This window comes from Chinchilla lanigera, unplaced genomic scaffold, assembly GCF_000276665.1.
Source record: "Chinchilla lanigera isolate Chin_1 unplaced genomic scaffold, ChiLan1.0 scaffold00015, whole genome shotgun sequence".
Classification (NCBI taxonomy): domain Eukaryota; kingdom Metazoa; phylum Chordata; class Mammalia; order Rodentia; family Chinchillidae; genus Chinchilla; species Chinchilla lanigera.
Window position 1 is genome coordinate 29,373,477 of NW_004955416.1, and position 23,706 is coordinate 29,397,182.

The following is a 23,706-nucleotide window of genomic DNA, read 5'->3' on the forward strand; positions in this document are numbered from 1 at the left end:
GGGGGCGCTGCCCCTCAGACCCTTTGTTTCCAGTGAGAACCTCTACCCAGGGTCCACACTTCTGGCTTTTTAAGACCCTGGAATGCTGAAAGGAGCTTCTGGATTTGAGGGTGACATTAATGCACTCCTCCAGGCTGTGCATGGGGAGGATTTTGATTTGTGTTCTATCACAATTTTACTCTTCCTCTGAAGAAAAGAATTTACCGGAGGACAAAAATACTGCTTCTGAAACCAACAGGACACCATTCTCCAAAACAGCTGGAGTGCTCTATCCTGAGATTTCTTTCATGGTCCCTTGGTACGAAGAGCTTTACAGTCAAAGCCTCGTTTCGCAGCAGCTTGTGTTAGCTCAAAGCCCTCCAGCTCATGAGCGTGCACACAGACACAGCCCGAGCCTGCGTGTCTGTCCGCACGGCCTCTCCCCTGGGAGAGCAGGACAGCATCTGGTGATTAAGGGGCCACTGTAGCCCACAGGCCAATTCTCTCTGACCCAGGGTTAGGAGCGCTTTTTAATCCCACAGACATCTCCTGGAGTCTGGAAGTCAATGAAACCCATTACCATCCACAGAGGGATGCCAGCTGCCCTCCTCCTCCGCAGTGGCTGGTCCCCCCTGACTAGACAGCGAGGAGCTGTCCCCGCTTCCCAGCAGGAGCCGTCTCCCTGAGCGAGGCCGGAGGTTAATTGCTTCCCCTTGTTAGGACAAATGCCACATAAATTACCTATCACCACTCATTTAGATAAAGAGAGGAAGGCAGAGTGACAGACCGGAGTGAAGCACCGCTGTGCTAGCTCTGCACAGGGGCGGGAGACGGCACTCATTGGGAAGATTTGTATTTTTATTTTAGAGACAGGGCCTGTGTTGATCAGGCTGGCCCTAACTCCCCCAGGCTCAGGCCGTACTGGCAGTGGACCAAGGGGTCCTGGGCTCACTGCGATCTCTAAGGGCTATAGAACCATGAGTTGGGCAGAAGGCCCTCTCTCAAGGAACCGACAGTCTGATGTTGGACAGGGACAGGACAGGGACAAGTAAGCTTCTCGGGGGCTTCAGGGGAAGAACTGAGCCCTGCAAACTGGGTAGAGCTGGGGCACTGGTGAACAAGGGGAGGTCATGGAGGTGCCAGGGCTCAGCATGTGCACCGCTGAGCCAGAGGGGGCATCAGAGCTCGGTGGGGAGCTCCAGGTGCATGAAGGGAGTCACCGGAGTCACCTGAGTACAGGCTTCTATGACTTTGGGTGCCAAATCTTTAAGGAGTTTGGCTTCTGGGTTGAATGACCCAGCAGTGCTCTGCGAGTTCTGTTTGGTGGCAGTTGGTAAACACAGGGAAATCTGCACACAAGGGTGGAGGTTGTAGAATAGGAATCACTCTGAGAGTGATTCTCAGAGTGCCCCCAGTGCTAGGCCCCAGTTAGAAAGGAAATCACACAGTGCCCCCAGTGCTAGGCCCTAGAAGTTATCATTCACGTGTTCAAAGGAAATGACCTGCAGATTTTAAAATCAGTAATGGAAGTGTCTTTAAAGATGGCCCTGAGCGTGTAACACATTTTCCCTGATAGCTGAATGACTGCCCCTAAATGACAGCTCTCCCTAAGTCTGGTACTAGATGGTTAACTTCACTCAGGAGCGAGAAACTTATTAGAGAAATCAGGCAGCATTTCTATGCAGGCTTAGCCAGGAGGCTTTCTAATGGAAGACAAGGAGAGATCTGGCTGATTTGCCTAATCGCCAATTGATCTTCCAATTACAGTGATTGGTCAGAAGAGCACATCTGCGACTGGGAGTCCCGGGTTAACTTGCTTGGGCAGCCTTGCTTTTCAAAAGCCCTCTTCCTCCCTCCCTCTGCAGGGAGCTCTGATTCTGAGCCTTGATTGCTGAATTAGAATTTCAGCTCAAATTCCATGCTACAGATATTTTTCCTCTCTGCCCTGCTCTGCTGCCGTCATAGTTCGTGACAGTGCTGCACTAACAGAATGGCCCTCTTCCCTAACGCCTCCGTGCGGTGGCTTCTGACAGAAGGGAAGGCCAGATTTGAATGAAACCCTTGGCACTCTGCTTGCGAGGTGTGATAGATGTGCTTCCGGGAGCCGTCTCCTCTAGAAACCAAATGTTCTGGCGCTTGAGTCCAGAGAGCCGGAGGGAAGTGCGTGGTGCTTCCACAAAATACAAAGTGAATGCAATTTCCTCCTGACCTTGTCCTACTGTGCGTTTTATTTCTATTTCTTTATTACCAGAAGCTTTTTACCCCCAAGCAGCAGGTTTCTAAGTTGCTACTCATCTCCACCCCGCCTCAAGGAGAAGATTAGATATGGGAAGAGAGCTGTGAAATGCAGCAGACCTTCAGGGTGTTGTGGTTTAGTGGAAGATTCTTGGCAGAGGTTTCCAGAATTGGTTATTGGCACACAGTGATTACAGCAAAGAAAAAAAGAGGTGCATGCCGGCAGTGGTGTGAATTCTTCCTGTCCTGGATCCCTCCCCAGCAGTGTGAGAGCGCTAAGGAAGAAAAATAGCAAGCACTGTTTTTCTAAAGAGTCTGACTGGGAACCCCCACCCCAAGCATAGGAAGCAGCTCGCGCCCTTTATGTTGGATCGGTGTCTGCAGCTGGAGCCACCTGCCTCGGCGCCGGCCTGGTTGACGGAGGCGAGATGAAGAACATCAGCTATCTGATTGAAGTGGTGGGAGCCCAGGGAGGCAGAAATGTAATTACCTGAGCTGGAATCAGACCAAGCCGCAGGGGCCAGCCTCACTTTCCCCAGCCTCCTCCGGAGCTCATTATTTGCAAGTGTGTCCCCAGAGCAATTCTGAAATAACACAAGGAGTCAGAAATGGTTTTCTGAGCGAGCATGGGGGTGCATGGCGCTACTCATGTGATGTGTGAATAGTGTGCAGCTCATTCAAGCACAGGGCCAAGGATGCCCTGAAGCAGGGACGGAACAGGTGGGAACTGGGCACAGAAGACAGGCAGGAAGAACAGGGCAGAAGAGCCAAGGCCCAGCCGCTGCTCCTCGTGTTCCCGGAGGCCTCCCTGGGTAGAATAGGAATCACTCTGAGAGGAAAGCTGCACTTCCGGGATGACTGCTGAACTGTAAGCAGGCTTCAAGGCTACTCCTCCCACAGGAGAGGATGGCACCGAGAGCTGCCATGTTTGTTGAGCTTGGGGACCTGGACGCAGACTGACACACCACTGTGTGTGGACCTGAGACCCGACCTCAAGCTCTGGCAAGCACTCCTTCCCCCATGAAAGAGACCAAAGGGAAGGGGCACAAGTGCGCTTGAGAGAGTCTGGGAGCTCACTCAGGCTGTGAGCATTTATCAGTTGACTGTTCCCTGCCCCAGCCATGTTGATGTGAAGCTCACGGGTCTGGTGACCATTTGTCCCGTAGCCTCATTCTTCCAGCAGAGGAAACGAGGCTGAAGGATGGGTGGGAGAAGGGGTGCAGGTGAAGACAGTTCTGTATGGTCTTGCTTAGTCCCAAGTGCTGCTCAGAAGGGCAGGCTCCGTGTGTGCCAGGACTCTGGAAGGTGCTTTGCTTGCAAGAAGACAGAGAAATGGGCTTTGACCCTGGCAAGGGTGACTCCAACTCTCACACCCCTACCCAAATTTAATGGGGAATAGTGGAAATGTGTATGTGTCTTTTAAAACTTCTTCCTCAAAGATGAGCTTTATATATTTTTTTTTGTCTTTTCTTCTGGTACCAGGAATCGAACTCATGACCTTGCGCTTGCCAGGCAGGCACTTTGCCGCTGAGCTAAATCCCCAGCCCCAAAGATGAGCTTTAAAACCAGCCTGTACAGTCATCTCTTGCCGTCCACACAGGATTGGTTTCAGGACTCCCTCAGATACCCAAATCCACAGATGCGGAGGTCCCTTATATAACATGGTGTGTGATTTTTGTATAATCACACACATCCTACCCTATACTTTCAATCATCTCTAGCTTACCTATAACACCCCTCATTTGCACGGACTTAGCATAGTAGTTGGTACATGGAAATTTAAGTTTTACCTTTTAGAACTTCCAGGAGTTTTTTTTCCCAGGCATTTTCAATCTGCAGTTGGCTGATTCCATGCAATGTGGAGATCCCCAGGGCTGACGGCAGCCTGAAGCTGCTGTTAGGCTCCTGGCCCCCCTGGTGACTCACCTGGATGCTTTCTGTTGCTTGCTGCAGGTTACAAGTATGGACCACCAGGTGGCCGACGCCAGCTCTGGGGACCCAGCCACCACCGCTGACTTCAGCACACCAGGTAATCGTACCTCCCTCCGGATTTGAAGCACCATGTTTATATTTTTTAAGGGTGTCTCTTTTCTCCCTGTTTTCTGTTCTTCCCCACCCCCCCCCACACACACATTTCTGACTCTTAATGAGGGCGGAGTTTCTACATCCTTTCCCAGTAAGTACCACACATATTCTCCGTATTTCTTCTCTGATTTGCTTCCTGTCAGTAATGCTAGGAGACCGCATGATTGCCCCAGGGTAGGGAGGTTCCCTTCTGTCCCTCAGTGCCTTTCTCTCTCACTTGAAGGATATGGATTTGAATGAAAACCACTACTCAATTTATAGCCCACCCTTTTGGGAGCAGATACTACATACACAGATGGTCCCTGACTTACAAATGGTTTGGTTTGGGCTTTTCCAACGTTATAATGGCCCAAAAGCACATTGTAAGTGCACATTCAGTACAAGCTATGCTTCCAATTGTGAATTTTGATCTTTCCAGTAAATTACATGAGATGTTCGATACTTTGTTATAAAAGAGACCTTGTGTTGAAGGGTAGGCTAGTAGACAAGTGTTCTGAGCACCTTTATGGTAGGCTAGACTTATGTTCAGCAGGTTAGGTGTAGTAAATGTATTCATAATTTAACCATGTTTACAACTTGTGACGAGTTTATCAGGATGTTACCCCATTATAAATTGAGGAGCAGCTGCACCAGGCTGATGTGCGCTGGCTCCACCCTCACAGTGAGGGAGAAGCTGGGTAGAGGGCAAGGCTGGAAGTCGTGCACTTGGAAGCAGTGAAGGACAAACGTGCAATGTGAGATTCCTACACTGGGAGCTGCAGCAGAGCTGGGAGTGGGGAGATGGTCTGAGGTACCAGGAAAACAGATGACCTCAGTAGCAGAGGGAGCAGATGGGCAGAGGCTGGGCATTCCCAAAGAGCCACCTCCTTGGGGAGCCCAGATGGGATCATGGGGGCAGGTCTTTCAGAGCCTGAAGTCAGATGACTCATGACATCCCACAGCAGACCACAAGTTCAGTCCCAGGCGCTCTAACCTTCCCTCAGTTCATGGCTAACCCTAAGAGGAACAGGAGGAGGCCATCCTCTTAGGAAGCTATGTGAGGGTGACAGGGAGCACCGGTCCCTGCAGTGATGGGATTCACAAGTGACTTGTCCTTCCCATGGTCACTCCAAGGGGCCATCATAAGCTGCCCCAGAGGTAGTATCCCATGCCTTTTCCAGGGGCTTCCCCGGGGCCCAGTGTGTCCCAGTTCCCCGCCACAGTGTGCCCACACCGTCTCACTGCCTTTTACGTTTTGTACCCATCCCTTCTGGCCGTGAGACACCTGATAATCGCACATTCTTAGGGGAAACTTGATTGAAAGGTGCAGCTGGGGGCTACTAGAGGCCCATTCTGTTTACTGCCTCAGGGCAGGTAGAGATGGGCCTAGGAACCTGGGGTGCTCCTCCTCAGCCAGGCTGGACCCCACCCCTGACTAGGCTCTGGGCAATAAATTCTGGAACTTGACCCAGAGACAAGGGATCCTCTCAGCACCCAGACTCCTGCGGATGTGCTCTTGCTCCAGGCCACTCCTTACTTCTGTTCCTTAGTCAAAAACCAGTGACCATAACTATATGCATTTATTTCTGGGTTCTCTGTTCTGTTCCCTGGATCTCTGTGTCCCTCTGCCAGCATCACACTGTCTTCATAACCACAGCTCGGAACTGAGCCATAACATCTGGAGGAATAACATCCCCCGATCTGTCTTTCAAGATGGAGGTGGCTATTCCGGGCCTGTGCCTTTCTGTATACATTTTAGAATCAGATTATCTGGGTCTTCAAAAATCTTTGCAGGGATTTCAGTAAGAACTGCCTTAAAACTATATAGAGCAATTTAGGGAGAACTGATGTCTTTCCTATGCTGAGCTTTCAAGTGCATGAACAAGTATATCTCTGCATTCACTGGAGTCTTCTAGTCATCCAACTATAATTTGTAGTTGTAACATCCTGACCGTGTTTTTTTTAACTATATGGTTGTCCCAAGTATCTGTGGGGATAAGTTTCAGGGCCTTCTTAGATACCAAAATCCAAGGTTGTACAAGTCCCTTAAATAAAGTGCCGCAGTATTTATATAAAACCTATGTGCATCATCTCATATACTTTAAGTCATCTCTAGTTACTGATCTAATGTAAGTAAATGCTATGTAAATGTTGTTGTACTGTGTTCTTTGGTGGTGAAAGAAAAAATATAGGTTCTGTACAGACATGATTCCTTTTTACTATTTTCAACGTGTAGTTGGAGTCCACTGATGTGGAACCCATGGATACAGAGGGCTGATCTCATGCTTAAGTATTTCATTTTCTTCAAAGCAATTGCCAGTGGTATTGCTTTTAAATTTCTCTTTCTGCGTGTTCACTGTCAGTCTGTGACTTGACTGCATGAAAAAGATCTGACTTGTGTCTCAATCATATGTCTTGCCACTTGCTGAACTTAATTTTAGTTCTGCGCATCTTTTTGTAGATTCTGGTTTTTCATCTATTAAAAAAACAGAAGAGCAGTAAGGATTGGATGTTGGCAAAACCACAGGGAAGCCGCTACCTGTAGTCCCAACTAGCATCTTATAAATCGCCTACCACGTTTAAGGTGCTTTATCCAAAATATTTTGCCAAAGAGGTTTATCCAGTAGTGAGAACCTATGGCGCGTGTGCCACAGCAGGCTGTTTGTATCACTGAAAGCTTTAAAAGGTTCACCATTACCGGGGTGCTGTGGTCTCACTCTTGGAACCGCCCTAGGGGAGTACTGCAAACAAAGCTCTACAAGTGAAGATGGTTCTTTGCATTTTCATACAGTGAAACCCCAAGGAACACCAAAGGCCCTTAACAAGAGTTTGAAAAGCATGTCATATATGCTAAATACATTATTATACATCAAACTGGAAGCCCATTAGGATTATAACTGTTATAAAAACAAGCACACAACCCAACGCCGTAAGAGTGGGCAAAACTCAGTCACTAGTTTTCAGCTGGAAGCTATTCCTGTATCATGATAATTTTGTAAGTTGCTAATAATTTCTGTATCTATATTTAGTGTTAGGTCACTTTTGTCTATCCATGACTCCATTTCCCTGAGGCACTCAGTCATTGGATAATTACTGATGTAAACAGGATTGGGATCAAGAGGAATCAGCAGGCATGAAAATTATTCAAATAATTCTGATACTCTACTGTGTAATACTTTAGAGAGTAACTGCTAGAACTTCACTGTAGGGTGAATAAATACAACTCTTGAGTTTGATATTTTTTCCGGTACTGAAGATTGAATTCAGGGCTTTCACACTGAGCTACATCCCCAGCCCTTTTTTAAAAAATTTTTTTGAGACAGGGTCTCACTAAGTCATTAAATTGCCCAGCCTGGACTAGCATTTTCAGTTCTCCTGCCTCAGCGTCCCAGGGTACTGGATCACTGGTGTGTGTCACCATGCCCAGCTGAAGTTTTCTGGTGATATGATAAAGGTTGTTTCTTTTTCACATGATCTATTCATCTTTGAGCACTTGCCCAATTATGTCCTGGAATAAATTCTTCAAAGTGAGCTTTCTGAGTCCAAAGGAATATTTTAGATTTTAACACATTGGTCACACTGAATTCTGGGAAAACTGTATGACTAGTTTGCATATGCACCAACCGCATGGGAGGTGCCACGACATTGTCCTTTCCGATGACCTTCATCGTCCTTCTAGATGAATGACCCCTACACAGTCCTGGGTTTGAGCAGCATTTTGCATGCTTATTGCCTATGTATGGGTCTGGTTTTGATTCTTTTTTCTTAACCTTGCATTGTTTTGGGTTTTAGGTTTTTTTTGTAGATTTAATAACAAAACATTTACTAAACAGACATGAGAATATGTGTAAGGCTAACACATTTCCTATTTATGACAAGTACAGTTTCTCAGTTTCTTCTGTACCTTTCCTGTTGTTAATGGTGCCTTATTTCATACACAAATTTACAATTTTTTGTTGTTAACTTTTCAAACTTTTCCTTTATGGTTTCTATTATACTTACAAAATCTCTAATGCTGTAGGTTTATTTTCATATATTGTCTTCCACTGTTTTTATAGTCTCTTTTAGAAAAAGATTAATCTTCCTACAATTGTTCTGCAGTTGTTTTTCTTTTTGTATATAATGTGTAGGGTGTTGTAATCTTTTTTTCTGCTTTTCTAAATGGACCACTAATTGCTCCCAACTATTTATTTATCAAGGAGGGCAACAGTGGGTTGAACAAGAATACTCTATTTAATTCCTCCAGCCAGTTCCGCCTCTTGGAGGCTGTGTGACCTCTTTCCTGCTCTCTCTGAGCCCATAGATTGGCTGTGGGATGGGACTAACTGGGGCGACCTTGGAGGTAGGCAGGGAGGATTAAGTGGGAGGGGGCCCAAAAATCCCTAGCATGGAGCCCAAGGGCACTTGGAGCTCAGGGAAGTACAGAGACCTCCCCCAGGTTCCTGGTAGGATCCACAGAAATAGGACAAGGAACAATCTTCAAAATCCCCACCCCTGGAGGAACTGAGGCTGCTGAGACTCTAACCAGGGGATCACATGTAGACCATGTACCTTGCAGTATCTACCCCAGCTTGAGAGAACCTCACAAGAACTGTAAGGAACAGCACTTCTTGGCATAGTATGCATGCTGGTCCCTGTAGATCATAGGAACAATCTCTGACCCACTGCCTGCGGTGCCAGGCTCGCAGTGGTAAGGGGCAGGAGCCCAGACCCGACCAGCATCACTGGCCAAGAGCACCGGGGCTCACAGTTCAGTGGGCATCTGAATTCCATGCAGGATCCTGTTCCAATCTGGATGGCCAGGCCCACTACTGGTTCTGCTTCTATGGGTCTGGGGTCTGGCTATTAATTCCCCTCCCTCCCTCCCTGTTCCCCCTCCCTCCCTCCCTCCCTCCCTTCCTTGAGGTGCTAGGGATGTAACCCAGAGACTAAGGCATGCTAGGCAAGTGCTGTGCCGCAGAGCTTCACCCCAGCCCCTGGTTTGCATTCTGACTTGTGCCCAAGTAAGGTTCATGCTGCTGGCCCTGGGACTCTCTTTGAGAATCAAGGCAGGAATGCTGGGCTCGATTTATTGCACCTGCCTGGCCTAGAGGCTGTGCTCCAGGCTCTGGTTTGTACTCCCTGCCTGGAGCAGGCCAGTTCGCAGGCCCCCAGGACCTGGTGGGATATCACAGGTCCCCCCGAGTCTCACTCATCCCTGCACAAGCCCTGCTCATCAGGAGCCCAGGGGGCCACAGCATCCGATCTCTGATTTCCGGTCTGCCGGAGCGGGAAGGGACTCCACACCCCTCCCGCTTCCTGCATGATTCTTGGGAGATGATCTGGTGCCCTCAGCCTTTCAATACCGTACAGCCACATCTGTCACCTCTTCAGTGTCTCCTTGCTCCTGAGATTCCAGTTTATTTAGGTTTGGGGCTTGAAGGGCAGGCACTGTCCGTGTCAGGTTGGCCCTTGGTCATGGCCCTAACACGTAGCCCATTCTCTTGCAGTTCCAGCCAGCAGCCCGAGCCTCGCCACCTCAGAGGGCGCCACCTCACTGGGTCTGAGTCGCACGTCCCCTGCCGACACTGCTGTCACCCCCCCGCCGCTGCCACCTGCCCCAAGCCCCCACCACCGTGTATCCCCGGACGCAACAGACACAAGCGTGCAAGCGCGGCCCAGTCCTGGGCGTGTGGCCCGCTCTGCCAGCGACCCGGTCTCCTGTGCATCCAGCGAGGCAGGTACGGCTGGCCGGGCCCACCTGTGTCCCGGGGCGCCTGTCCTGCCCTGGACAGCACAGGTCTCAGTGACCTCTGAGGGCTGGTGCCCAGCGCTGGAAGCCTGGGGAACGTGGTCTGGCCTCTGAGGGGTGGTGGGAGGCAGGTGGCACAGGTGGGGGGCAGCTGTGGTCCCAGTGGGGTTTCACCCTCTCGGGTGGGACATCCTCCCCGTGCACTGGGGGCAGACCCAGTGTGTTCGAGGCAGCCCTCATGGCATCGCAGCAGTTTCCTGTGTGTGGCCTGGAGTGTGTGGGGACCCTCTCTGTGTGACTGTGCCAGCGGGCAGCAGGGCCTGGCACCAGAGTCCCTGTGGCCAGCAGCCCAGGAATTTGCATTTCACACCAGCTTCCTCAGGAGTGCTTGGCACTGTGGGGTTGAGGAACCCACACCCCACCCTTGTCCGCTGCTGGGGCGTGAAACGCATAACTTCACATGCATAATGGAGGCGTTTCTGCCAGTAAAGACTGGCGGGCCTAGCACTGTGGTCCCATCGCGGCGGGAACCTTCTCAGGACGTAGGCGGGAAAAGATCCTGAAGAAGGCCTGGCGGGGCACCTGCACCAGTCCTGCCTCAGTGGTCTTGTGCAGCTGAATATGAAATAGCCCAGAGTCCAGCAATGCCAGGAAGGAATGGAATTCCGGAAAGAAACCAGGATCCTGCAACAGTCGATGCCGGGAAGCGCCCTCCTGGTTACAGTACCAGGTTTTTCACCTGTGGGCTTTGGGCTGTGCTGCCATCGTCTCTAATCTCTCCCACGCCCAGGAGCAGCTGTCGGCTCTTGTGGCCTCGGCTGGCCTTCTCTGCCCTGTGCCCCGGTGAAACTCACCCTGTAGGAACCACAGTGTCCTCGGGATGAGGGGGGATGGGGATGTGGTCGCTCTCCTCTCCTGCATCTCCCACACCAGCCTGCCGCATCGGTCTCCTCTGGGCCAGATCGGGCGATTACAGCCCCACATGGGGCAGCCCCGGAAACCCTCTGGTCAGGAGGGCGTTCTGACTCCAGAGCCGGGCTGGGCGGAGGCTTGGGTCTGCCATCGCCGCCAGGACACCGCCTGAGCCACGGCGGGCCTGGCCCGCTGCACGCCGGTTCCCTGTCATCCACAGGCAAGATCACTTCTGCTTGTCTGGCATCTAAAACGTGCATCTTGGCCACAGGCAGGTGGGGATGGTTTACGGTCATTTGTGTCCCTCTCTGTGTGCTGAGTGAAGTCTCTTCTGGTCCAGGGGATGCCTCTTCACACCCTACTCTGTGCAGCCAGGACCTGGAAACGAAACTGTCTCGGGCTGCACTGGGCACAGGTGAGGCTCTGACGACCCCCTGCTGTGAAGCGCGGATATGACCCTTGGGTCCTTGGTGCGCTGCCTCCTGGGCCAGCTCCCACTGTCACCCAGTGCAGGCTCCAGGCTCGCTCTCTGTGCAGCTCTATCAGAGGCCAGAATGCATTCACCATATATAAGGCTGCTCATTTCACTGTGTTAATGAGATTTTATGAGGGCGTTGATTGGCCCAACATGGGAGATTTTTGACACCTTCTCATATTTAATTCTGGGCGTGCTCATTGCCCTGCAAGAGTCCAGAACAGACCACCTAGAATGTGTCTGCTTTGTGTAACTTAAAACAGGGTTGGGGCACGCTGGGCCTTGGTGTGCTCCTTGGTGAGTCTGCCCGGAGCTGGCCACTTCTGAGGTGCCGTCTGACCAGTGACTTGTTCTCTGGATGACGCAGAGCCATGTCCCCAGCCCCTGGCCTGGGCATCGGGGACAGGAGCCCGGGTAGGGGCTGCTGTCCATAGTTGGTATGGTGGAGGAAGTTCTGGTCTTAAGGCAGATCCCGATTTTACCCCAACAAGCAAACACACCCGAGGGACAAAGGTCATGGATCTGGTGAAGCCTGAGAAGGATTCTGGCTCAGAAATTCTAGCAGGAGGCAAAGAAGGCAGGGCCAGCCCTGTGCCTGTCCTTTACTCCGGCCTGCCTGGCATCTAACCTAGCATCTAACCTGGCATCTAGCCCGTGTCACTCCTTCTGCTCCCAGAGGCTGCAGCCCCTCGAGGTTAAAACCAGAATTCTGGGCTGCGATGGGCTGAATTCTAAATTCTGGGCTGAGATGGGACACAGGAAACAGGGCCATCCCCAGGTGCCCGTTCAGAAACATGGGAACCCCAGCAGAAAACCTGTCCCCCGCACACTTTGGTTGGCTTCCTGGAGAGCTTCACAGCTGCCTTTGGTTTGGTTTTGTTTCTGATTGTTTTCAAACTGCATCTCTCCCCTTGATTTTCAGTTTCTGCCTCTCGCTCTGCCATGGCTGCCTGTCAGCACCAGCTCCCACCCCCCAGGGACCCTGAAACCTGGAAAATCAACCAAGAGACAAAGCCAGAGGCCTTACAGGCGGTCTCCAAAGAGCAGCCCCGTTCGTTAGTGGACAGCAAGGCCTATGCAGACACCAGGGTTTTGGTGGCTAAATTTTTGGAACACTCGCACTGTGCCCTCCCTCCTGAGGTGCGGCACGTGGTGGGCACCATCCGCTCCGTGGTCACCTCTGAGGACCACCCGGTGGAGGAGGCCAGCTTTGGTGCTGGCGTCGTGGACCAGCTGTGAAGCAGCCACAGGTGTGAACATGGACGCTGACAGGCCTGGCGCCTTGCATGGGCGGTTCTTACCAGAAGCCACTGTGTGTGATGGGGAGGGGCCTTCAGCCTGGCATGGCAGAGGACAAGTGGGGAACACCCAGGAGGACCCTGGGATGGCTCAGGAGCAGAACTATTAGTCCTTCCCTTGAGGTGGAGCCAATCCGTTGTCTTCTTGGGGATTACATTTGCTGCCTACTCCAGTAATCCAGAAAGACGATTCTCTGGTGTCCTTAGAGAACTTTGGTTACGTCAGGCATCTTGAACTGACCAGCGTGACCTGAACACCAGTGCAGCAAGAGGTGACACTCATGACATTACGTATCTTTCCAAGTCAGGGCCATGAAGGAGGACTCTCCTTCATCTTCAGTTCAGTTTAATGTTCAGTAGATAGAGGACAACATCGAGTAATGGGGCCATTTTCCCGTGTGGTGTGTATCACTCTATAACGAAACCTTTATCGTGTTCTGACCTATCACTTCCTTTAAAAGGAAATAGATAACTTTAGCACAGAGGCAGCCCAGGCCCAGCTTGTTAGCCCTAGGGTCACAGGGCTGTTGTACAAACAGGTGTACAGTGGGGAGCCCCTGTGGCCCAGCCTCTCCTGGGACCAAGGCAGGGGTCACAAGGGCTCTGAGAAACCCACCACCTCCTGTCTCCCAGACCTCCCCAGCAAGGCCCCCATCTCTGGACCTCCCACCCTTCCTTCTCCCCAGGTTCCCGGCTCTTGTCTCCCTCCATCTAACAAGAGCAGACACTTTCAACTGTTATTTGCCTCGTAACAATAAGCACCTGTCCAGCGCCCTTTTGGCATCTGACCTTACCCGATCGACCTAGATCAAATTCCAAGGGCCTTCTTCTTTGGGACTGTGTACTTCCTGCTAAAACAGGCAGCTCTCTCATGACCTAGAGCTGTCCCTCCCCCAGCCAGGTGGCAGTGGGCACACTGGCATTGGAGGGTATGGATTCTGAGTCCTTTATTTCCACGAGAACAGCTACTGCATCGGTTATGCAGAAGCAAGCAAGCCCAGCTTGGGCACAACTTGGGTGCCTTTGACTTTCTTGGCCTCCTTCGGTCTCGTTTGCCCTCCACTTCCTAACACCGAGAAAGTCCGCCATGATGGAAACGCTTGTATCTGCACCATGCCAAACAGCAGCCTTTAGCGCACAGACTGTTGAGCCCTTGAACTGTGGCCAGCGTCCCCTACTTTGGACAAAGCAACCCAGAGTCTGTGGCCTGAGATAAGAGGTCCTGGGGGTGGACCAGAGGGTGCCCACCACTGCTCAGTGGCCAGCGGGGGACTCATGCAGTTCTTTCCTGTATTATGCATGGCCTGTGCCTGGCCGTGAGTCCCTCCCCTCATTGCTTATCCCCCAGCCCCACCCCTCAGCCCCACTTCCTTTGGAGCCAACATGGGGGGTGCATTTCTATGGAAGCCGAGAAGGGGGTGGCTTTCAACCCAAATGTGGCATAGGAATGGGAAGGCATGTTCAGCCGCTGATGCCTTGACTGCTTTCCTATTATCACTGGTTATTGTCTCCCTGAAGTTAGAGCTGAAAAGATGTAAATCAGACTCTTCCATGGCAATCTTACCTTTCCCACAAGAGACATACTAGAGATGCATTTATGAGCACTTTATTCAGGCTATAAACTGGGAAATCTATTCTCTAATTTTTCTCAAGTGATAGCTTTTGAAGTCCCCCAAAGCAAGTCCTTTTGCTTGTAAAGCTGATGGTTTTTCAGAATGGCCTCCCCTGAGCCCACAGACAGTGAAGATTTACATCCTGGTGCCTCGGCCTTGGAATCGGAGCATTCACATCATTTTCATCGGAGTTGGGCTGGACCACAGCCAGCTCCAGGGGGTGCTTGCTTGGGATGCCCCTGCAGCAGTGTCCCAGGGTTAAGCCATTGGCTGAGCTAGACCCACAAATCTCAGACCTGGCTGCAATCCAAGCAGAGGCCAGTCCCACCCCACTACTTCAATTCCACTCCATCAGTTCAGAAAGGAGGAGTGGCCACTGGACGGCCAGCTTGGTGCTGCGTGTCCTCTGCACCAGGGCCTTGTCATCTGCCGTCTGGGGCTCTTGGGGCAGGCTGTGTCTCCCTTCCCCGCTGATGCCAAGGCCTGGAAGCCTCAGTACCCACATTTCTCAAGAAAGCCCAGTCCATGCACCTGCTGACACTCAGCTGTGGGTCTGCTCCCAGAACTCTGTCTTACAGTTAAAGAGATTGCCCAGTTTTACACTACTGGGCCGGAACCTTCTGCTTCCTAGAAAGAAACAATACTGTCAGGAATGATGGGTCCACCTCCCTCCTTTGTCCACCTTCCAGGACCTTGGGGAACCCATGTGGGCACTAAGATGGTCTGAGCTCCGGATCTCCAGGAGATGTATGCAGGTGCCGGTGACAGCCACCTTGATACTCACAACTTGCCCCTTCACTTCCCGTTCCCAACTCTTGACTGGTGGCCCCTAGACCCCAAGCAGCACTGGACTCCCAGTCACGGGAAGGGGACTTCCTCCCCAGCGTGCCTGTGTCCCTCCCTTCCGGAAGCCTGTTTTGGTGGGTGAAAGGCTCTGACTCCGGCTGTCTTTGAGGCACTTCTTCCCTTCAGCTTGGCTGGGTCCTGAGGAGAGATGCAAAGGAGCTGGCACCTGCTAGGACGATGCTCTTTGACTCAGGCCAGGGGCCAGGGGTGGTGTGAGGGTGCCGAGGTGGTTGAACTCTGGACCCCAACCCCCAAGCAAACGGGGACATCATTCCAAGGACTTAAGGTCTCCTTTTGCTGGAGACAATACAATGAAATGCTTGTCACAAACCATGAAGCTTACTTCCAATGTTCTTTTTCCTCCCCTCTCGACTCACAGATGCTGCTGAGGCAGAATGTATAGGAAATTGTTTTCAAGCCACCAGAGACCTGTTTGTACAACTGGAAAGGTTGTATTTATTTAATGTACCTCAAGGTGTTTTAATAATGATTGGTGTTTTAATAAAAAGTATTTCTGGTCTCTGTGTCTCTGAGGTCTAATTGGGACAGAAATAGGCTGAGGGCTGTGAGCACTGCTGGCCAGCAGTCAGGCTCTAGGCGGCTCGGGTTGGTCTCTCTGTGGCTGCTCAGGGGGGGCCCCCACAGCTGCCCAGCTGTGCTGCCTGGAGCAGCTCCACTCCAGGGACGGGGGGCGGGCTGAGGCTTGAGGTCCTGCCCGTGCTGACCTGTAGCGCCCCTCCTGGACGCCCTCCATAGGCTTCTGGGCGCAGGATAAGCCTGCAGCGCCACACTGAGCTATTTGTAATGTGTATCTTGGTGGAGTTGTGCCCCATGTCACCTGCCAGCCAGGGGCCTCCTTCCTGGAGCCTGTGCCTGAGGCCTCACCTGGGCACACAGAACACCACTCCCCTTGTTCTCCTGAGCTGAGGCCCGTCCGGTCTGCTGCCCCCGCCCAGGCCATGGTTCTTTTCACTCCCAAGGGTAAGGGCCATGTTGCCTAGTATGTGTTTGTTTCTCAGTGAAGTGAAGATTTAATTTTGCTTTTAAGTCTTCAGCAGATGGTGTGTAGGGGCAGTTCTGGCTACCCTTCCTAATGGAGCTTCTTACCGAGCACCTTTCTTTGACTTTCCCACAAATCCTTTCTGGAAGAAGCCCTAGAGCTGGAGTTCATCCTGTAAGACTGTCTTACATGCCGCTGATGGCCAAGGTCCCACTTGGTTCAATCCTTCAGGTAGCCATGCAGGAACAAGTCGGCGTGCTGTGCAGTTCCCCCAGAACCCTAGGCCATGAAGGCACCTGCGAAGTAGCTCAGGTTGGTGAAGCAGGCACAGCTGTGGTTGGGCTGAAGCGGAAGGGTCCTTCTTGCCAAGGCCCTCAAGCTAACGAGGCTAGCTTCTTCCTCTCTGACCATGGGACTAAAGCCCAGGTTTAGCTCAGGGCCTTCCTGCTCAAGGTGACACTAGCACCATGCCATGAGGACCGTGTCGTGGAGAAATGAACGTGACAGGCAAGCTGAGTCCTGATATTACTCCAGTCAGGCTACGGAGGACCCACAGGTATGACGAGTGGAGTGATGAAGGTGGTCTGGCTTTCTGCTACACACTACACACACACACACACACACACACACACACTCTCTCACCTCACACATCTCTCCCAGAGCTAACTTAAATTTAAATCTGGAGGGACCCAAGTTTCCACCTCTCCTTTATTAATTAACCAATAGCCTGAAGCCAAGGGGCAGAGGCAGAAGAACTCGGAGCTGTTCGGTGACTGTCACCACTGCTGATACCACCACGTGCTATACCTGCGACCTCACGTCCACACTCTGATCTCTTGAGTGCAAGCCCCAGAGCCCCAGAATGGGGGAAGGCAGCCGTCCCCACAGGCACAGCCACACCTCGAGTGTGGGGATCCGAGGCCGGCTGGGCTCGCACACTTGCTTAACAGATCAACCACAGCAAGAGCATGTTTCTTCACGACTTCAGGTTTATTAGTGATATGTGCGAAGTCTTCCTAAGGTCAGCAGCATGCAACACACAGGTTACTCCTCGAGTACAGTAATCCTAAAGCTTTAGTTACTGCGTGGTAAGGCTTCTTAAGTCACAGTGTATTCTTCAAGGCCTGGGCCAAAAAAAGAGACTTCCGGACAAAATGACATCAGTTAACATTGACCTCTGATGAACTGAACCAGACGATGTGTCCAGTGATCTACACACGTACTAATACTGCTCATCGCAGGGGCGCCTGGCTTGCCAAGGAATTTGCGCTTACGGCTGGTGGCCTCAGGAAGGGCAGAGGTCAAGGTTTCTCGGGGTGGGGGGCGGGGTGTATGTGTGTGACACATGTATAAGCTATAAAGAGGAAGAGACGCCCATGCCGCTGTCTGTGTCCCGGCAGCATACTCAGCATGTCCCACCCGTCGGAGCCCTGTGGTGGAGCAGTGGTGGGGAGGGCAGGTTCCTAGGAAAGTTCACAGAGACTCAGGTGATGCAGAGAACAGGTGGGGACAGGAGAAGCAGGTGTCGGTCACAGGTCATTGGAAACCCCAAAGATCTGAAGAACAGCTTGCCAAAATGGAAGTCCAAGTGGCAATATCCTCTAAATAAATATGGAGTTTTAACGTTGTGGCCATGAACCTTTATTTAACTCAGGAACATCTCCTTTCTAGGAAAATACAATCTGTCACATGTTCCCACACTTTCAGCACAAGTCACATCCCAGGAGCTGGACATGCCCACGCTCCTGGGGAAGCAGCGGCAGAGTTGGCTGTGTGGGTCCATCTGGGACGCCGCAGAACTCCAGGTGTCCCAGCCAGGGGGTGGAAGCTCCCTGCCACTGCCCAGGAGCTGTGTCCCTCAGGTCTCCCTTCACAGCCGCACAGGCGGGCACCCAATTTGCGCTCTACAGCTTCAGGGAGGAGTGACACACACTCTACACCACACAGAGGGACCCGTGAACGCCCTTTGTCAGTCGCAATGAGAAACAGTTCCGAAGGTGGCAAAATACTTGCATGTTGTACAAAGGCTTGTTCCTGCGACTCTCTCTTGATAAAGACATACCCCTTTTCATCAACCCCCCCAACAAAAAACAAACAAAAAGACCCCAGATTGGGTGGCGAGGGCACACCCTTTGGGGGAGCCAGTGTCCTTGGCTGGGCTGTGGGGTCAGGGCTCCAAGCTTTATCCTGGCTCCAGCTCTGCGCAGGCAGGCCCGCCTGTCGTCCCCGGCTCCATGGCAAAGGCCGGGTGGGCCTAGATGTACAGCGGGGTCTCCTGGCCGGTGAGGAGCCTGAACATGGCAGCAGGCATGGTCTTCATGTGAATCTGTCAACAGAGACAGGAAGCTGAGCTGCCCCCTGCTGGCCTGTCAGTGCCTACCACCCCCTTCCCTCCTTCCCCTTGGTGCCATCAAGGAAAATTAGCAATAGATGGCCCAAACCCAGGAGAGCTGTTTGTTCAGAGCTCCAGTCTTCCAGACAGAAAGAAGAATGGGTGGTGGCAGACAGACCCGGTTCCCCCGCCTTGTCTTTAAAGGGTTTCATGCGCCACCAAGTGCTAATTTTCCTTTCAGCTGAAATTGACACGGGGCGGGCGGCAGCGGGGTAAGAACTTAGACTCATTGGTGACTACTTTTCCCACTCGGCTGAGGGGCAGTCTGGGGGCATCCTCCAGAACCCTTGAGGTGTGCACTGCATCCCAGACACCGTTTCCCGTGGAACAAGCTGGCTAAGGTGAGCATTCTGGGGTTGGGAACTGGCTCGTGGAGGGGCAGGGAGCCTAGAGACCCCCCTCCTGGAGGACCACTGAGCACATGCCCCCTGGAAGCCTGCCCTACCTCCCTGACTCCAAAGTGGCTGGGTCTATAGCAGGTAAGGTGGAAGACTGTGCCCCAGAGAGGCCAGCCCCACAGCCCCTCTCTGGGGGCCCCAGGAGCGAGGCGTGCCCAGGGTGGAAGCCACGGACACAAACAGAAGCGGGCACTGCTGCTGCCTTGCCCTCCTCTCAGGGTGCCACTGCGGCACTGTCCACGGGAGGCCCTGGGGCTGAGACATCTGGCTGGCACTGGCTCCCTAGCCTGTTCCAGCTTCTAACGCCCAGGTGGCCCCTAGGCCTGTTCTTCCTCAGACAAGGAGGCCTTGGTCCCCGTGTGACCAACCCAGACAGCTCAACACTGCGGGGCACTTCCGCCCCTCAGGATTTGTTCCACCTTTCAGACTTCCGCCCTCCATCTCCTGTGACCGCTTTTTCCATCCAGAGATTTCATTCTGTCATTCCCCCATCTGAAGCCCACCCCCAAGGCGCACCTCAGCTTCAGGACTTGTTTATCAGTGACTAATTTTCTAAAGGTGCTCAGGCCTGATGGAAAATTCAGGCAGACACTAATCTCCCAGCCCCGGCGGCAGACAGGACTCTAACACCCTCATGGCCTGCCTCCTTGAATATCACTTCAGCTCGGGCCTGAAGAGCTAGAATCATTTCCAGGGTTCCCAGCCCCGCTCCCCACCGCGTTGATTTCTCTGTAGGTGTGAGGCTGGTCGCTCCCGTGGGGGCAGCCATGTCAAAGCGTCTACTCAGGAAAATTAGATTTCCCTTTCTTGGAAGCCATTTGTAAGAAGCAGCTAATGGCACTGCCCTGGACTCTTCTTTGGAGAGCCAGTCATTGCCACCAGCAGTCCTGGAGGACATGGGCCTTCTCCCTGATCTCTGGCAGCTTTTACAAAATCCCAGTGTTGTGATGTGGTCTGAGGAGATGCGCTCTGTGGGACGTGACCTGAGCTCCTCCTCAGAAGCAGTGCCTCACCCCCACCTCACAGACAGGAAAGATGGAGGCTGGGGCATCGTCCCCACAGGGCTGCCAGGGAGAACGCTGCACACCTGTGGCACTCACACACACACACACACACACACACACACAGAACCTCACACAAACACACTGACACTCACATATCCACACAGATTCCCACACTCTCACACTCACATCCAGTCCTATCCACACAAGCACGTACACTCTCACCCACCCTCTCTTGTATACAAACATACCCGGTCATATACACGCACACACATACTTGCACACTCCCATTCCTACACTAACATTCACACACATACATTCACACACTGACATACACAGGTTCACACACTCACACACCCCACATCCCACTCACACCCCCATACGCTTCCCCACACCTCCCCTCACCTAACTTCAGAGTCTCACACACACACACGAACTCCCACATGGGGAAGCCTCCTTCCGGTGTGCCGTGGCACTGCCCACGCTTGCCTGTTGCTCCTCACCCTGTCACTATCCATCTGTTCTTGAGAACAACTGTGCTCCCCCCGGGACCCTCAGTGCCCGCCTCCTGTCAGGGAAATGAACCAGAGAGAACTAGAGCGGGGGACAGGTTCCAGCCGCCAAAGCCTGGCTCTGTGCGGGCAGGCAGCAGGCAGGCATAACCCCAATGTGGGCAGCAGAGCCCCGCCCCGGAGGGTTAGGCCTGCAGACAGCGGGCCTTCAGTGTGCAAGACCCCGCTCCGGGAACAGTGCAGAGGAGCTGCCCACAGCCTCTGCCCTCCTGTCTGCAAAGAGACGTCCACTTCCACAGCTCAACAGAGCCCGAGGAACAGCCAAGCACTGCCTGCCATGCTGTTCATCCTTGGCAGGCTGGCCAGCTCAGCTGATGCCCAGGGGCTCCCCAGAGAAGAGCTGGCTTGCAGAGATCCAGGTAGGGAAAACATGACCCAGGACACAGAGTGGGGCTAAGGTCTCGGGGGGCAGGGCGTCCTACGAAGGGCGGATTTCCCCGAGTGGGGCCCAGTGCTTCCCCAAGCCCATGTGATACCAGAGCAGGTCAGATGTGAGTCATGGAAGAAGTGTGGGCTTCTGGCTCCAAAAATGTGAAGGGCGAGGAGGGGAGATGCGCAGTCTTACCTCCCCGACGGAGTTGGACAGAGCCTGAACGATCTTCTCGTGAGCCGTAGCCACCACGCTCTGCCCGTTGATCTCGATGATGCGATGGCCAACACGGACACCGCCTCGCTCGGCGATGCCCCCTCGCATGAGGCTGCAGATCTGAGCAGACACAGCCGGGTCAGCAGGTTCCTGTCACAGCCCTGGGTGCTCCCCAAGGACGGGCGCAGAGCAATGGCATGCAGAGGAAAAGCCCAACAGGGCAAATCCTGCCACATGCAGCGCCCGAGTTTATGCGCAGAGAAGTGTACGATCACATGGTGCTTTGAAACACCCAGGGCCATGGTGTGGCGGGGGTAACCATCCCGGACCTCGGGTCGCCCAAGGCGGAATCTGTGCTCCCTCTCCGCCAGACGCCCGGGAGCTGTGGTTCCTGGGTGGGCAGTGTGGGTGGCCAGTGATGCCACAGGGGGCACACAGTCTGGACGGCTCCCCACCAGCCATGCCACACCAGAGCGCTCTTCCCAGGGCAGGGAGTCCTGGCTCCCAGCTCCTGAGGAGGAGCACGGTGATAAACTCAGGAGCTGACATAGAGCTAGGCTGGGAAAGTGGCCGTGAAGCCTATACATCTGTCTCCACTGGCTTGCAAAATTCACTTAAAAGCAAGGTATTAGAAAGGTGAACATCTACCGAGACCCCAGGGTGGGGACGGCAGCCTGAGGGGAGGCCTGCGTGCTCACAGAGAGGAGACGGAGGCCCCTAGAGACCCCCCAAAGCATCCCTGAGCCCTGCAGAACCCATGAGAGGCACAGAAGTGAGGGCCCCTTTCCACAGTGGGAAAGAGGTGAAGTCCTGGGCTCCTGCTGTTGTGCAGGGTGCCCGCTGCCGCCTCCTTGGGGCAGAGGCGTGCTGAGAGCAGCCACGCTCACACCCAGAGGTCTCTGTCCCCTCTGCCCTGCCCAGCCTCAGAGAGCCCAGCCCCAAGAATGAGCTCTCAGAGCCCCTTCCTCCCCTCCAGGCAGCACAGCGACAGTGCCCACCCCATCCTCAGCACTCTCTGAGCACCACTGCCCAGGGCCGCACCCCAGCAGCTGTGTCTGAGGATGAAGAAGGGGGAACCCAGGAGCAGTGCTAGGGACACAGCCAGTAGCCTAGCCAGCCTGTCCCCAGATCCTTGTCACAGAAAGGCATCTGAAAGCCGTGGGCTTTGGTCCTTGGGATTTCCTCAGTGTGATGACACTAACGGTCCACGGTCACCTCAGTGATGTTCTCACGTTATGCATCCTCACATTTGAAAGCCAGGAAACAAAGGCCCAGGGCTGAGCAAAGCGATTCTGGTTAGCACCCTAAAAGGTCAAGAGTCAGCTTGTGCTCCTGTCCCTGAACTCTCCCTCAGTAGCTGGCACGGCATGGCTTTAAGGCTGACATACGCTTAAAAGTGCACTGCCCACAGGCATGCCCGGCAGCTCCCACAGGACTCCTTCTGCCATTTATTCTGTGAGTTTCACCGGGTCGGTCACAAACACCATCAGCCTCTCCAAAGTGACCGTGTGTGGGGATCCTGGAGTGGTACGCGCAGCCACACCTCCCAGCCTTCAGGACCCCTGTATCTCTGGAAGGAGACATTCATTCTATCGTGAGAGGGACATAGGTACAGACTGGTGTTGGAACCCAAAGCCATCTGGCATCTCGACTCCTGAGGCGGATCTGGTTACCATCCCGGAGCCCAGGCACTTGGGCTGGAGGGGGGATCCTCCTGGCGCTTGAGCTGATCGGCATCTATCTGGGAGTAGGGGAGGGGAGCAGAGGTGCTGGGCTGGGCCACGCATGCGCCCGAGGCAGCAGCCTTCCAAAGCAAGGCATGCCCTGCAGGGACCAGACCATGGCATGTTTTAACTTCACAGCGGGCACTTGTGGGAAAGAGGCCTGGAGTCTCCAAGCTGCAGACTTGCTGATTTCTTGGGAGGCAGTGTGAGAAGAGAGAGGAGGGATCCATTTGGTAACAGCGTTAATTAGGTCATCCGGGGCCTGTTTGCAAACTAATGCATTGCACTTCAGATGCAACGAAGCTGAAAATGGAAAACACGCTTATGCAAAATGGGCTCCAACGTGGGTACAATTCTGCAGGGAACTCCGGGGGCCATTTCTTGGTGCAGAGCAGTGTGTGCACACCATGGTCCTGCAGGCTCAGTGGGAGGACAGACTTGTTGGCTGGCCAGGACCAAACTGTAACCAGTGATCTTATATCCACTTCTGACACTTGAGAATTGAAATCCCAGGCACTAGAGATGAAATATTCATCCATATGCGTGCCCACCACGGTTACCCTAACACCATGCAAAGAGGCAGGAGGCATGTCTTTTACCCCCACTCTGCCACTTTTCAGCTGGGAGACCTGGGACAAATTGCCTCATCCCTCTGTCCCTAGGTCCTCATCTGTAACATGTGACAGTTCATGCCACTCTTGAACTGAACCTCCCTCCCAGACACCAGCTGCCACAGGGGTGACCATAACTGTAGGCAGAGCTTCTGCGGGTGCGGAGGAGATCTGTTTCCTAGATCTTGAAACTGACCCCAAAGAGACAATAGAGGGACGGCAAGCACCTGTGACAGGCTGGGAAACAGGTGCCTGCGCACCTGTACAAT

At 53.1% G+C, this 23,706-nt stretch overlaps 2 protein-coding genes across 4 annotated transcripts in view; one reads left to right on the forward strand and one right to left on the reverse strand.

Annotated features, from left to right (window-relative positions):
* Fam189a1 (family with sequence similarity 189, member A1) overlaps positions 1–15,673 on the forward strand; it is a gene marked incomplete at its 5' end in the record, with an annotated part of 285,225 nt that extends 269,552 nt beyond the window's left edge. Inside the window, 4 exons of the mRNA XM_013512428.1 lie at positions 4,168–4,243; positions 9,768–9,998; positions 11,262–11,336; positions 12,319–15,673. Coding sequence (XP_013367882.1) covers positions 4,168–4,243; positions 9,768–9,998; positions 11,262–11,336; positions 12,319–12,635 — 699 coding nt within the window. The remainder of the gene's footprint in view (positions 1–4,167; positions 4,244–9,767; positions 9,999–11,261; positions 11,337–12,318) is intronic.
* Positions 15,674–17,124: 1,451 nt separating this feature from the next.
* Apba2 (amyloid beta (A4) precursor protein-binding, family A, member 2) overlaps positions 17,125–23,706 on the reverse strand; it is a 201,215-nt gene continuing 194,633 nt past the window's right edge. For all 3 annotated transcript variants that reach the window (XM_005381659.2, XM_013512683.1, XM_005381660.2), the window contains 2 exons: positions 21,082–21,222; positions 17,125–18,479 (listed from right to left, as the gene is read on the reverse strand). In XM_005381659.2, the coding sequence (XP_005381716.1) occupies positions 18,408–18,479; positions 21,082–21,222 (213 nt within the window). In that variant the 3' untranslated portion in view covers positions 17,125–18,407. The remainder of the gene's footprint in view (positions 18,480–21,081; positions 21,223–23,706) is intronic.